The 15,260-nt window shown below is 35.0% G+C and overlaps 1 protein-coding gene across 4 annotated transcripts; it reads left to right on the top strand.

Annotated features, from left to right (window-relative positions):
- Positions 1-1,548: 1,548 nt before the first annotated feature.
- On the top strand, positions 1,549-14,062 carry LOC120218708 (cytochrome c oxidase assembly factor 6-like). 4 transcript variants are annotated; one of them, XM_039215610.1, is made up of 4 exons: positions 1,549-1,730; positions 11,738-11,875; positions 12,003-12,171; positions 12,204-12,298. In XM_039215610.1, the coding sequence occupies exons 1-3, from the start codon at positions 1,647-1,649 to the stop codon at positions 12,129-12,131; spliced, it is 351 nt and encodes a 116-aa protein (XP_039071541.1). In that variant the 5' UTR covers positions 1,549-1,646; the 3' UTR covers positions 12,132-12,171; positions 12,204-12,298. The 4 variants fall into 4 exon arrangements, with proteins under 4 accessions (XP_039071541.1, XP_039071542.1, XP_039071543.1 ...); XM_039215611.1 differs by having other exon boundaries at positions 12,003-12,166; positions 12,199-12,291; XM_039215612.1 differs by lacking the exon at positions 12,204-12,298 and adding an exon at positions 13,841-14,062 and having other exon boundaries at positions 1,550-1,730; positions 12,003-12,078.
- Positions 14,063-15,260: the final 1,198 nt, after the last annotated feature.

Genomic DNA, 15,260 nt, shown 5'->3' with positions numbered 1-15,260 from the left:
GTTTGGTTTAGCAGGAATATAAGATTACCGTGTTTAGTTAAAGGAATAAAAGATTATTGAAATGTATATTTGATCAAATTATCCTTATTATATATTTGTTTTTTTAACAAGTTGAAATTTTTTATATATTTTCTTTAAAAAAATTAAAATTCATAAAATTTATATGAATTTTTTTTTACAAAATTGAAAATATAAAAATGTTTTATGAAATAGTAAAATTTTATTTTAACCCCTGAACTTCATATAAAATTTTAATTATAGTTTTTTTTTATAAATCTAAAATAGTTTAAAGATAAATTTATAATTTAACCTTCTTAGAATTTTATTTTTCAATGACAAAAGAAGGATATTTTTGGGAAAAAAAATTAAGGACATTTTTGTTTAAAACGCCGATAATCCAACAATACCTAAGGGAATGAAGGTAATGACATTCCCGGTAATATACCTAAAAAAATCCACTATTGGTAATAAAACATTACCGAAAATGACATTTCCGACTAACCAAACGAAAGAATGTAGATTCTATTCCTATAAGAATCTCATATTCTTCGATCCAAACATCCCCTTAGTGAAATGAAAATCATATATAGCAAACAAACCTTTAAATGGGCAAAAAAAGAGATGAACAACAAGGAACATCTGCCATCTGCTGCTATGTACTCATATTACAAAGTGTTTTGATGGCGCTTTCAGTCGTGATTGGTTGTAAAAGAAAGTAAGTACTTACACATATCCTTTAATTGGTTAACGATGCTCGTATTGTATCACCTTATATAAATTTATATTTTTGACATTTATTTAAAAAAATTAATATCTCTTTACTTAATTAAATGATTGTCCCTTGTTCCCATATGTAATGGGGTAAGGGGGAGGTAAGATAATAGGCTGTCCCCAACATCAGGTTGAGAGCAACTTCCGTAGGAGACCTCCGAATTATGAAATGCCCTCTATGGGACTTGATCCCAAGGTCTCCTACGGAAGCTGCTCTCAACCTGGTGTTGAGGACAGTTTACTATCTTATCTCTCCTTATCACATTACATATGGGAACAAGGGTCAACTATTTACTTAATTAAAGAAAGCAAATATGTGTGAAATTTTATAAATTGAGTAGATTGGGTATCTAGTCTGATAGATAAAGATTGAGTTGAGCCGTATGATCACTTCTTATTTTAAGCAGATGATATTTCATAGATATATTTTAATAAAATCGTTGATTGAGTTGAGCCGTATGATCACTTCTTATATTAAACATATGATATTTTATAGATATATTTTAATAAAATCGTTTAACATCATATTACAATCAATATGATTTTTAAATTCAATAATAAACAGTTTATTTTCAATTAAGTTTAAATAATCTAAATTCAGAGTTGATTTAATTTACATTATCTTCATTCTAGTTTTAAATAATAAAAAAAGAATATATCATTTTTTAAAATGAAATAACTGTAACTAAAACCACGGTCTTGAAGTTTCTTGGGCCCTTCAGATAACACTCGATGCAAGAATTCTAACCCAGTTTAGTTCCAGATGAAGCCATTAAACCATTGTTCTATTTAGCCCAAATCCTAATTGTGGTGCCTGAAATTGAAAGAAGCATCGTTGCCATCTTTCTAGTTTTGGTGGGTAACGCCGGTAAGCCATGGCGCTAGAAGCTTATGCATCGGGGAAACGAGATGAAGTCCACAACGACGTACTTTTCCAAGCCAGGCAAGCTTGCTACAAGGTCTTTCGCTTCATACCTATTGTCAACACACCTTTTCGTCCTACTAGAATTCAAACTCCTAAAGATAGGATAGAATTTTGCTAGGATTCAAAAAATATGATAGAGTTCTACTATGATTTAAACTCCTAAAGATAGATCCACAAGCACTATAATAGTCATTGTAACTCACTATTGTAAGACACGATTTATACACAAACATAGAGGAAAGCACGGAAGATACAAAGGCAAAGCTATTGTAAAGGATTCGAAAAGGAAATAAAAGGTAGTATTTTCTTTTTTCTTTCTTTTGCATGTGCACGTTATTTTTTTGAGATTTGGTTCGAATAACCCAAAACGTGGGTTGCGCCGATGACCAAAATGGGTGGGGTTTCGAAGTTTCGAACCTAGATCTACCTCGAGGCTTATTTTTAAAAACCGGTTTGATTTTCGGTTAAAGGAGGAAAGAGCTTTTTAAAATCTATATTAGTCCCTTTATTTATTATATGGATATTTTATTCATTTATTTTTATTATTCATGTATTATTATATTGTATATTAAATTATTTTCATTTGATTTTTACTATATTTTATTATTATTATTATATATATTCTTTAATATTTTCTTATAAGTCTAATATTACTATATATATATTAAATTATCTTTATCTAGTCGTATATATTTTTATACTTTTAATAGTTTATTTATATACATATTAAATATATATATTCTTAATTATTTTTATTTGATTATTTCTTTATTTATGTAATTATCTTATAACTTTATATATTTATATTATTTTTTATATTTTCATTTTTTTTTATTCATTATTATATTATTATTTTTTAAAAAAACCTTGTGTCTTTATCATTATCATTATTAAACATTATATTATATACTACTAACCTAGAGGGCCCATTTTTTTGTCTTATTTATTATTAGAGCCCCCCATTTTCGGTGAATTGGGAGGTAGTTTTTCTATTTTTAAGTATTTGGTGTACATATATAGCTTATTATTTTATTAATACTTTGATATATATATATTATCTTTTTTTCCTTTTTTCAAATATTACTATATATAATTATTACTTACTATTTTTTCTTATCTTACTTACTTATTTATTTATTTTATTTTTCCCTTTTATCTTATTTGTTTTCTTTACCTTGTTTATCTAACATTTCTCGATTTTTTTTCAAATCAATCAAGGGTAAGTAATTAGGATCGAAACTTTACCTTTAATTTAACTTGTTATTTTCTTAATTAAGACAACTGGAAATTACGTAGTACCGAAAGGGCGGTTCAAGGGTGCTAATCCTTCCTTGACCGTAACCGACTCCCGAACCCGACATATTTCTGGTAACGCAGATCAGGTAAGAAATAGGTATCCGATCAACCCATTTATTTAAATAAATGATCGGTGGCGACTCCAATCCACATTTTCAAGTCGAAGCCCAATTCCGGGGCCCAACCGAAAGACGGTTGCGACAGCTTGGCGACTCCGCTGGGGACACAGGTAAGTGAGTCAGGCTAAGGTAATTTCCAGTTGTCTTTTAACGAAAGGGTAAGTTTAAATTTAAGGTAATATTCGATCCTTTTACTCACTTTTGATTATATTTTCGAGTAAATAGTTGGACTAATCGTTTCTCATGATTTCAGCCTTCAAAGTTTTTTTTCATCTAAGCTCTATACCCGAACTCCCAAACCCTATTTTAAGTGGGGTGAAAGCGACGCCTTCGTGTGAATTTATTCCCGTGCGGCCTAGCAAGTAGCCTTCGGGATTCATATACCTTATGTCTTCGTGTGAATTTATTCACCGTGCGGGCATAAGGGAATGTGTCCTCTCGAGTTTAACTTAGTCCATACAAGCCTGTGATGGTTAGGACTAAGGGTCTGGCAAGCCCAAGGGGGCACTGACAAGGAGAACTCGGGTACCGTTTTTTTAGAACCTAAAACGGGAGATGATGAGAATTAGAGCCCACCCCCAAACCTCATTCCAAACCTTAGGCTGCTTTGACTTTATTTCCTGCCTTACTTTATGTTCAAAAGCATGCGAACTAGACAATATGCGATTAGGATTTGTTTGAGATTAGCATGCGGATAGAGATCATGTCCGGTAGGAATATAAGCAGTGGGGTAGATATCATGGGGGTAGGATTTTTCATTTTCATGATCGTTTTTTATTATTTTTCCTCACTAACTCTTTTCATCTTTCTTTTCTTTTCTTTTCTTTCATCACTTGCATCATTTAAAAGAGTATTGATCCACTAAAACGTGTTTGTTAAAACTCGAATAATCTGAATCCATGAACAAAGGTGTTGTAATACAAGAGATGAAAATACAAAGGATGGTCTACAAGGCGACTATGTGTCACATTCAATCCAGAAGACGTGGTGCCCACAATTGAAGAGTATATCACTCTGCTGGATTATAAAGGACTCAGAATGAATCGGGTCTACATCAAGCTCAATGAAAGCTTATCTTTGAAGAACTGACTGACAGAGGTTGCAGGGGCAGGATGAAGGTTATGTATCTTGGAAGTCCCTTTGAACACGACAATGGAAAAATGATAACTGAAATTGGAGACCATTGCTGGCGAATTCAAGAAACAGATTAATGAACTTCACATAGTTCCTATCAATTAAGGGCTCCAATGACGAATTCGTTGGGAACAGGCTCAACAAAAGTATGTGCTCGAGATGCGATCATTCGAGACTTCTTAGACCAATACGAAAAATAACTCAACATTTTCACGGTTCATCCAGAGGCCGGAGCGGTTCGACAGGTTATTCAACCGGTGAAAGACGAAAGCAGAAGACTAGTCAACATGTCAGAAGCTGTCAGGATATTTTTGTCTCTTAAAAGATAAAACATTTTTGTCCCCAATAAAGATTATTCATAATAACATGCACATTTCTTGGATCAATGCCTCGAACATTTCATGCATTCTTGCATTTTTTCATCTTCATCTACATTTTTAAGCATTTTCATAAACATGAAATTTCTTCCTAGATGATTCGATGAAGTGGATTTAACCACATGGAAGCAAGATTGTAACCTTAAAGAAAAAAACTGAAAACACATAGAGCCTGATCAGCTGATTGTAGGACAAAGCCTGCCATGAATATCTAAAGAATCTCCATATCCTAAGGGCTACGATGTTGAAGCTGTTAGCTGTTACCACATAAGAAACCCCAAACATTCCTCTAAAAACTGTAAGGCACTTGTCGAAGGGGGCATGACATATACCATTTGCACTTAGAGGATTGTTTTGTTTGAACACGTCTTTGATCTTTCATGTTTACTTAATCTTTTAAAGGATTGAATTTATGCTACTTTCTAAGGTGGAGCAATTGAACAAATTTTAATCTTTAGTTCTTCGAATATTAAATGAATTAAGGATTCTTTTAACTCTTCAAGAATTATAGATTTTTGACATATGACAAGATTAGACCTTTCTTATCATGTCTCAAACCCCAAAATGAAATACCTTGATCATTACCAAAAAGACCAAATTTTGACATAACCTCCCTTTGAAATTCTTGAACATTGCATTTATCTTTTTGATACACCCATACTTTTCTTTGAGTCAATAAGATCACACCACTGCCTTTTTAGACTCAAAATTGACATTTTAACCCAAGGCATTGAGTTGTTCATCTGAACATGAGATTTATTCTAAAGACACAACTTGGGGCATCTTGCGGGGAGCTTGAACATTGAGACATCTGGGGAAAAAAGAAGAATTTATCCTAATAATTCTATCACGCGTTAATTACACTGTTTCATGTGAATAAATTAATCCTGAAAATCTATCCCCCTGGGGATACCTTTTCTGTGAGGACTTCCATGTATGAAATGATGAACGGCTTTCTTTCTTTATCCCTTCACAACAGGAGAAAATATATATCCCTTGTGTCCCCTTTTGAGCCTGTAGTATTTTTCTTCTGATCCAACCCTAACCAAGGATCACCCTCCACATTGGGGGCAAGGTGGAAGAAATCTGCTCACATGAGTGAAGACATCAATCAAAGGAGACACCAAAAGGTGGACCAAATGGCAAGTGCGAAGATCTAATCAAGACAAAAAAGAAAAGAAGCAAAAAAGCAAAAAAAACAAAAAAGAGAAACAAGAACAAAAGGAAAAAAGAGCAAAAATCAAAAAGAAAAGGGACAAAAGCACATGCAAAGATTCCCTAAAGACAAATGGCACATCAAGCTTCAAACTATAAGATTGATCAAGCACAATCATTCCCGAATCTCTGAATCACTTCACTCGAAGATCATGGAACATCCAGAAAATCCATGAGAACACATATGAGCAGATCCAAATTGAGCAAGACATGATTGAAGGCATCAGAATGAATTGATCCTTGGTTCAATACCCTGAAACACTTGTTTGGGCCTATTTATCCTTTTCTTTCATAACCACGACCCTGGCCTACATTACGTGCCTTAAAAGTCCCTTCTAATCATACATGGATTTCTAAACAGAAGAGACTATCTTCAGATTTCATCCCGCCCATCAGGATTAATCTTTGTTTGCAAAAAACAATGTAATTAATGCATGGTAAGAAAAATAAGAAAGGGGGGTTCAAGACGTACATCCTTAACGTCTTGAAACCAAAGGAGGGTTCGAGTTGAAAACCTGAAAAGGCGGCTCGAATATAAAAATTGTGCAACTGAGGCGATCACACAAATTCCTTGATAAGGCATCGCACAATCCGAGTGTGACAACAAAGGTGGGAGTCAGGGAACACTTCCAGCAGAGGAGCATGCAAGCTACCCCATCAATCTTTTGAGCATCCAATGTCAACCTTTAAGCATCAAATGTTAAACCTTTGAGCATCAAATGCCAAACCTTTGACCAAACCAATAACTTGAGACTTTTTATCCTTTCCTTACTTGACTATCTCCCAAAGATAGCTTGGATCTTGGCAGTTGTCAAATAGCTATAATTTATTGAAGGATTAACATTGTAATTAATTCTTTGATATCCGATTAACTCTAGTTTTATGATTCGTCTCAATTGTAAAACCGTGATAGGGGCAATTTTTTAAAACTTGAGATTAAACATTTTTGAAACTCTTTTAATTGATATTTTCATGACTTTGAAATAAAAGAGAAAAAAACATTTTTTTTTTCAAACAAGACAGTCTCTCTAGAGTGAATCTTGGTAAATGACATGTGACTCTCAAACACAAAGCTCATGCTTAATCAATGATGAAGCAAGAAATGAGGAACATTTGGGGCATCTTTGAAGATTCAACATCAAATATTGGGGCATTTTTGGATATTGAGGCATCTTTGGGGATTCATCATCCTAATGCGAATTATCAGACCTTTTTCAGGAGATAAATATAACCAATTCATGTTACATGCATCTTATGTATACATTTTAGAGTGTCATATCTATCATTTTCTTCCCACATACATAATTTTTGCAGATTTTAGAGTCAAGTTTCGACTTCAAGACGAAGGATACTCGAATCAAAAGCACCTTTAAAGATTTATGTTGGTTGCTTAACTCAGCAGCAAGAAGCTACACTTCAACCAATTTGACATATTGAAAGATCGACAGATCTTAGAATCAACTTCAGACGAGTTCGAGAGATAATTCAAAATCGATCCAGTTCGCATTTTCAAGTTGGATTTCAACTTCACGACGAAGGATATCCAATTCCTGGCTCAACTTCACGACGAAGGGGCCACCCACGATTTCAACTTCACGACGAAGGGAATCGTGCTCACCATTGTCTCTCTTGAGACAGTTTCCCTTGAAATGAATTTCGTCTTTCTTGAGATAATTTCCCTTGAAACAAATTTTGTCTCCTTTGAGACAGTTTCTCTTGAAACACAAAATCTTTGAGATTGTTTCCCTCGAAACAAATTTTGTCTCCTATGAGACAGTTTCTCTTGAAACACAAAATCTTTGAATTTATCTCCCTTAAAACAAAATTTCGTTTCTCATGAAACAACAGATATCTTTGAAATCGTTTCCCTTGAAACGAATTATGTCGCTTTTGAGGCAATTTCTCTTGAAGCGTCATCTTTGAATATGTTTTCCTTGGAACTAATTTCATCTCCCCGTGAGACAATTTCTTTTGGAACTAAGTTTTATCTCTCTTGAGACAGTTTTTCTTAAAACAAAATTTTGTCTCCCTTAAGACCGTTTCCCTTGAAACAACAGATATCTTTGAGATCGTTTCCCTTGAAACGAATTCTATCTCTTTCAAGACAACTTCTTTTGAAGCATCATCTGAACTGTTACACTCAGCTCAGGCACATACTTGAGATGGTCGAGAAGCATTTCTCAAATCAAAAATAGAATGTGCACATCAGATTTGAACATTTGAAGAATTCAAGATCAGGGATCAAAATTTAAAGATTCAAGAATCAAGATTCCAGACAGGCAACTGGAGATCGAGATTTCTCTCCAGAGCCCCAAGATAACATATGTTGCATATGCATTTTAGGCACACCTAAGAGCATTGCATCCATAGCATCACATATATGCATAACTTTTTTTTAGCTAGAGTCAATTCAACTTCGCGGCGAAGGATATTGCACTCAAAGTGACACAATTTGCTCGAGAGTGGATTTCAACTTCACGACGAATGATATCTAGCTCGAAGCTATACTTCACAACGAAGGGGCCATTCGCGATTTCAACTCCACGACGGAGAATATCGTGGCACTCGAGACAACACAAGTTCAACTTCACAACGAAGGGACGGCTGGTTGTCAACAAACAACTTCTCAATTTCAGAGCCAATTTCAACTTCACAACGAAGGATATTGGACTCCAGACAACGCAAGTTCAACTTCACGACGAAGGGACCGCTGGTTGTCAATAAACAATTTTCCCAATTTCAGAGCCAATTTCAACTTCACAACGAAGGATATTGGACTCCAGACAACGCAAGTTCAACTTCACGACGAAGGACCGCTGGTTGTCAACAACAACTTCCCAATCTCAGAGCCAATTTCAACTTCACAACGAAGGATATTGGACTCCAGACAATGCAAGTTCAACTTCACGACGAAGGGACCGCTGCTTGTCAACAACAACTTTCCAATCTCAGAGCCAATTTCAACTTCACAACGGAGGATATTGGACTCCAGACAACGCAAGTTCAACTTCACGACGAAGGGACCGCTGGTTGTCAACAACAACTTCCCAATCTCAGAGCCAATTTCAACTTCACAACGAAGGATATTGGACTCCAGACAATGCAAGTTCAACTTCACGACGAAGGGACCGCTGCTTGTCAACAACAACTTTCCAATCTCAGAGCCAATTTCAACTTCACAACGGAGGATATTGGACTCCAGACAACGCAAGTTCAACTTCACGACGAAGGGACCGCTGGTTGTCAACAACAACTTCCCAATCTCAGAGCCAATTTCAACTTCACAACGAAGGATATTGGACTCCAGACAATGCAAGTTCAACTTCACGACGAAGGGACCGCTGCTTGTCAACAACAACTTTCCAATCTCAGAGCCAATTTCAACTTCACAACGGAGGATATTGGACTCCAGACAATGCAAGTTCAACTTCACGACGAAGGGACCGCTGCTTGTCAACAAAATTTCATTCAGAGCCAATTTCAACTTCACAGCGAAGGATATTGGACTCCAGACAATGCAAGTTCAACTTCACGACGAAGGGACCGCTGTTTGTCAACAACAACTTCCCAATCCCAGAGCCAATTTCAACTTCACAACGAAAGATATTGGACTCCAGACAACGCAAGTTCAACTTCACGACGAATGGACCGCTGCTTGTCAACAAAATTTCATTCAGATTCAATTTCAACTTCACAACGAAGGATATTGACTCGAGACAACACAAGTTCAACTTCACAACGAAGGGACGGCTGGTTGTCAACAAACAATTTCCCGGTTCCAGAGCCAATTTCAACTTCACGACGGAGGATATTGGACTTGGAACAATGCTACTTACTTGGATTTCAACTTCACGACGAAGGATATCCAACTCAAAGAAAGATTATCTACCATCAAAATTGTCGAGTTCGACTCCATTCAGCTCGATGACACATCAATCACACTACTTTTCGATTGCAGTCGAGGTTTTCAAGTCGAGAAGAGGACCTGGGTTAGCCGTGCCTTAGTGACAAGCAACCATTTTCAAACAGCATAGCTTAAGTCAAGAAAAAGCTATCTGTCAATGAAGATTTTTGAGTTCGATTCCGATCCAAGGTCTTTAAACCGAGAAGAAGACCGAAGGGCAACGAGAAGCCACGTTCTGATTCAAATTCCGAACTACGGCTTCAATTTCATATCATTCCAAGATGAACTCGGCTTCACGACGGAGGAGTCATCCGTAACTCAATTCGACAGGGAGTTATTGAAACATCAGAGTCAATTTTCAACTCCACCGAACGAAAAGTGTGTCTTTTAATCTTTGCCCTATCCCCGTTACACGACTATGGGCAAAGAGGGGCAGCTGTCAACACACCTTTTCGTCCTACTAGAATTCAAACTCCTAAAGATAGGATAGAATTTTGCTAGGATTCAAAAAATATGATAGAGTTCTACTATGATTTAAACTCCTAAAGATAGGATCCACAAGCACTATAAATAGTCATTGTAACTCACTATTGTAAGACACGATTTATACACAAAACATAGAGGAAAGCACGGGAAGATACAAAGGCAAAGCTATTGTAAAGGATTCGAAAAGGAAATAAAAGGTAGTATTTTCTTTTTTCTTTCTTTTGCATGTGCACGTTATTTTTTTGAGATTTGGTTCGAATAACCCAAAACGTGGGTTGCGCCGATGACCAAAATGGTGGGGTTTCGAAGTTTCGAACCTAGATCTACCTCGAGGCTTATTTTTAAAAACCGGTTTGATTTTCGGTTAAAGGAGGGAAAGAGCTTTTTAAAAATCTATTAGTCCCTTTATTTTTATATGGATATTTTATTCATTTATTTTTATTATTCATGTATTATTATTATATGTATATATATATTAAATTATTTTCATTTGATTTTTACTATATTTTATTATTATTATTATATATATTTCTTTAATATTTTACTTATAAGTCTAATATTACTATATATATATTAATTATCTTTATCTAGTCGTATATATTTTTTATACTTTTAATAGTTTATTTATATACATATTATTAAAATATATATTCTTAATTATTTTTATTTGATTATTTCTTTATTTATGTAATATCTTATAACTTTATATATTTATATATTTTTTATTATTTTCGTTTTTTTTATTCATTATTATATTATTATTTTTTAAAAAAAACCTTGTGTCTTTATCATTATCATTATTAAACATTATATTATATACTACTAACCTAAGGGCCCATTTTTTTGTCTTATTTATTATTAGAGCCCCCCATTTTCGGTGAATTGGGAGGGTATTTTTCTATTTTAAGTATTTGGTGTACATATATAGCTTATTTATTTTATTAATACTTTGATATATATATATTTATATTTTTCCTTTTTTCAAATATTACTATATATAATTATTACTTTACTATTTTTCTTATCTTACTTACTTATTTTATTTATTTTATTTTTCCCTTGTATCTTATTTGTTTTCTTTACCTTGTTTATCTAACACATTTCTCGATTTTTTTTCAAATCAATCAAGGGTAAGTAATTAGGATCGAAACTTTACCTTTTAATTTAACTTGTTATTTTTCTTAATTAAGACAACTGGAAATTACGTAGTACCGAAAGGGCGGTTCAAGGGTGCTAATCCTTCCTTGACCGTAACCGACTCCCGAACCCGACATATTTCTGGTAAGACGCAGATCAGGTAAGAAATAGGGTATCCGATCAACCCATTTATTTTTAAATAAATGATCGGTGGCGACTCCAATCCACATTTTTCAAGTCGAAGCCCAATTCCGGGGCCCAACCGAAAGACGGTTGCGACACCTATATTTTCAATCTCTCTAATTTATTGCGAGAAACCCTTAGAATATAATCTGAATCTTGTTTTTCTTCATTTGGGTTTGGGTGGCAAAAGGCTCGCGATGCTTTCTATTCGTGCTTGGAAAATCACTCGGACAAGAAACCCACTGAAATCGGATCAGTGGGACTCCTGTACCCCACTGAATGCAAAAGATCCAGGGAGGAATACGTGAATAATTGCCGGGTTTCTTGGGTAACTAATTCTTTTCTAATCTTAGTTATTTAACCATAAATTCTGTTCCATCCTTCCCTGTTTTTGATCTTTGGCTGCATTTGGTTTCTTTTTCTTTTTCTTCTCTTTTGGTTTGGATTGCTTTTAGGTGAAGCATTTTGATAGGCAGTATTGTAAGACTAAGCGGACGCAGAGGCTGCTTGATGATAAGGAAACGAGGAGAGGTCCGTTGTTACTTCCACAGCCTTACACTTTCAAGCCCCCAACCTCTTCTTAAATGCTTATAGAAGCTTTTGGACTGTTGGGGGATTCTTTAGCTTGATGAAATTGCACTCTGTTTAGTGTTTAGGATATACAGTGACATAATGCTTACTCATTTTGATGGGAAACTGGATATCTGGTAAAGAAGTGATATTGGTTTATGAATTTGGCTTGTTATTGCCTTTTTGTTCAATAATATCATTTATTTTGTGATTCATGGTGATTTTTGTTCATAGTGACTCAATGCTTCCTAAAAATGTTAATAAATGATGCTACAATTCTAGGAGCAACGAGTGGTATTATTGATGAATTTGAAGTGATTAGTACTCATCAGGTTAAGTCTATTTATTTTTGGCAGGGGTGTAAGGCTTGGGTTGGGCCACTAATGAAGATTGGACCATCATAGTCTATCACTGAGATGTCCCCAATGATGTGGATTTACAATTTGCTGAACCATTGGGGATTTGTTAATTTCTTGTATTCTATAACCCATCTGTTAATTCAGGCATACCTAGGAAGATGTCTGTTTGAGGTTTTGATTGTGAAATGAACTTATGCAACTGTTGGCTTTCCATATTATATCAATTAAACTTGCGTTTGTACCATTTAAATGTCTAGTAGTTTTCTTCTTCTTACCGTGCGCAGGTCTGTATGTTGAGAGGCATTTATTCTTTTTCAATTCTTTTAACTTTCTGTTCACAACTCTATATCAAACTTGTCATCAATTATTCTTCATATGTTTCCTGTTCTAAGTTTAGACTATCTCTTATTCTATGTATAAGACTTGCATTGCTTTGTTATTTTTCTTCGTAATGACTCGGTACTGTTTCATCTATCCTTTGGTATGAATTCTTCTCCGGTTTCCTTTTGCCATCTAGTTGTTGATATTTGTTTTTTCCATTGCTCTCAAGGTATGTTTTTAGCTGCACTTGCAGCTAAGCATTTTGCAACAAAAGTGCCTTAGATCATTTCAGCGAGGTTCATTTTGTCAGGCACATGCCAGGTATCCATAGGTACACTTTTTTTTTGTAAGGCAATAGGCATACATACAAAAGCCAGCCGGAGATCAAACTCTATGCTTCTGGATATTTAAGCATTCAAAAACATTCACAAGAAGGGAACCAAGCAAATTGGGCACTAAAAAGTTGCATGTTTTGTGATAAGCTATACGACACTTGAGAGTTATATATATCAACATATTGATAGGTATGTACACACTAAAAAAATAACACATTCGCATTGCAGTTTACTTTACTAATGCTACTAGTGGCTTTGTTTGTGCCTAAGGCAATATAAGGCTTCTAGACTCTAGTGCCTAGGATGTGCCTTGTGCATACCCGGTGGTCAATCTGGAGCTTTAAGTCAAATCCACAACTTGATCTACTTTCGCTCTTGCTCCGCTGTCCCATATCAACATTGGTTTGTGTTGTAACATTGACCACTACTACAACCTTCCAAGCTGACGTAAAATGGAAAGAGTTTATATTTATACGAACTCTATTCAAGACTTATCTGGTTTAGGAAGTAATAAATATAACTGTTGGATTACAGGTCGTTGCAAGGCTTGTTGAATCAGCAATAATCTATAGTGATAATTGATTTCTTCCCCTTAAACTTGCCCTCTGTACTTATGAAAAGCACAAGGCATATCATTTGTCTGAGCAGTTCATTTAAAACATGCATGAAGAACTCTTTTATTCTTATCTTCTGCTCGTGCATTCGCAGAAACCCATTGATTCTCAATATCTTATCTGAGGCATTAGACTGAGTCACCTGGATGTGTCCCTGCTAGTACCATGCTTGTGTCTGTTCCCATTATGCAACTAGTGAAGTTGCGATTTGGCTTCAACAAGGATTTGATTCATGCCTCAAATGAAGTCTTTAGGGCATTTTTTGGGGTTCCTAACATGTGCTTTATACAGATTTAATGTGAGTTTAACACATGGTATCTGTCTGTCATGTAACACTATTAAATATTTTAATGAGAGTGAATTCTCAAGGCAGCTAATAAATATTTTAAACTATTGAATGTACTTGCGGAAGAATACTTATGATTCTGAAATCTGAACTACCTCCTTGTTTTATGGTTTTCATTTATTATTTTTTCCCCGATTGAATTCAGACAATGGACCAGTAGCTTTAACTTGGCTCGTTGAAGCAGATGACTGGGTTAAAAATATTCTGTATCTTGCTCATAGTAGTTAAAAACTCCATTTAATATGTCATTGACACAAAGTAGTGGGTTTCATGTCTCTTATTACTCCCATGTGCCTCTTGTGGATGTATAATTTTATTAGATATGAATAAGATGTGTTGAAACTGAGGTTCGAGATTAGTCGCCACATCTCTCTCTATCTCATGCAGGCAATGGAATATTATGAAGAGATTGGTGCGAGTGTTGTTCGGAGTCTAAGTCAATGTGAAGAAGCTGTAGGTAACCAGTGTACCCTCTCAACTCTACCTACCACTAATCTAAGTAGATACTATTTGTGGAAAGCCTTTCATCTGGGGAAAATTGGGTCATCTAGCGTTTTATTATTGTTGACAATATGAGCCCCGGCTTCCATTTTGAACCTACGTTTCTCGGACTCAAGGTTGTTGGTTATGGGTATGTTTGAACTTTTTCCATACGTGTTTTTAACTCTTAAACATATGGATATAATAAATGACCCTCAAAATATAATGTTTCAAAGAAAATAAATAGCCAAAACAACATAACCGAGCGTGTTGAATTTTATCGGATACAGTTAACCTCTTGACGATGCCGGCTGAGTCATGCTTGTTGGTTGTGTTTATTGGATACAGTACAACTTATTCCCATTAGTTGTACTCTTCTTTGGAGGGATGCGACTGATGGCACATCCAAGTAAATGTTTGTTTCTCGCAGCTGACGATTACATTTAACAAAAGAAAAACAAATTAGTTTGGCATATACAAGTATAAGGCGCTTTGACCCGGCACTCCTTAGTTGATGCCCACCACCTTTCTTTTTCTTTTATTTATTTAATTCTGTTTGTCAAACATTTCCTTAATTACTAGTGTGTGGCCTTTATGTTTCTTGACCTAACAATCCTTATTTTAAACAATTAATGAACTGTCTAAATTAATTATTAAATTATTTGTAATTAACCGTCACTTTTATAAA

The sequence above is a fragment of the Hibiscus syriacus genome, unplaced genomic scaffold (genome assembly GCF_006381635.1).
Source record: "Hibiscus syriacus cultivar Baekdansim isolate YM2019G1 unplaced genomic scaffold, ASM638163v2 tig00110201_pilon, whole genome shotgun sequence".
NCBI classification, from domain to species: Eukaryota; Viridiplantae; Streptophyta; class Magnoliopsida; order Malvales; family Malvaceae; genus Hibiscus; species Hibiscus syriacus.
Note: the sequence above shows the minus strand (reverse complement) of the source record. Positions and strands in the feature narration are given on the sequence as shown.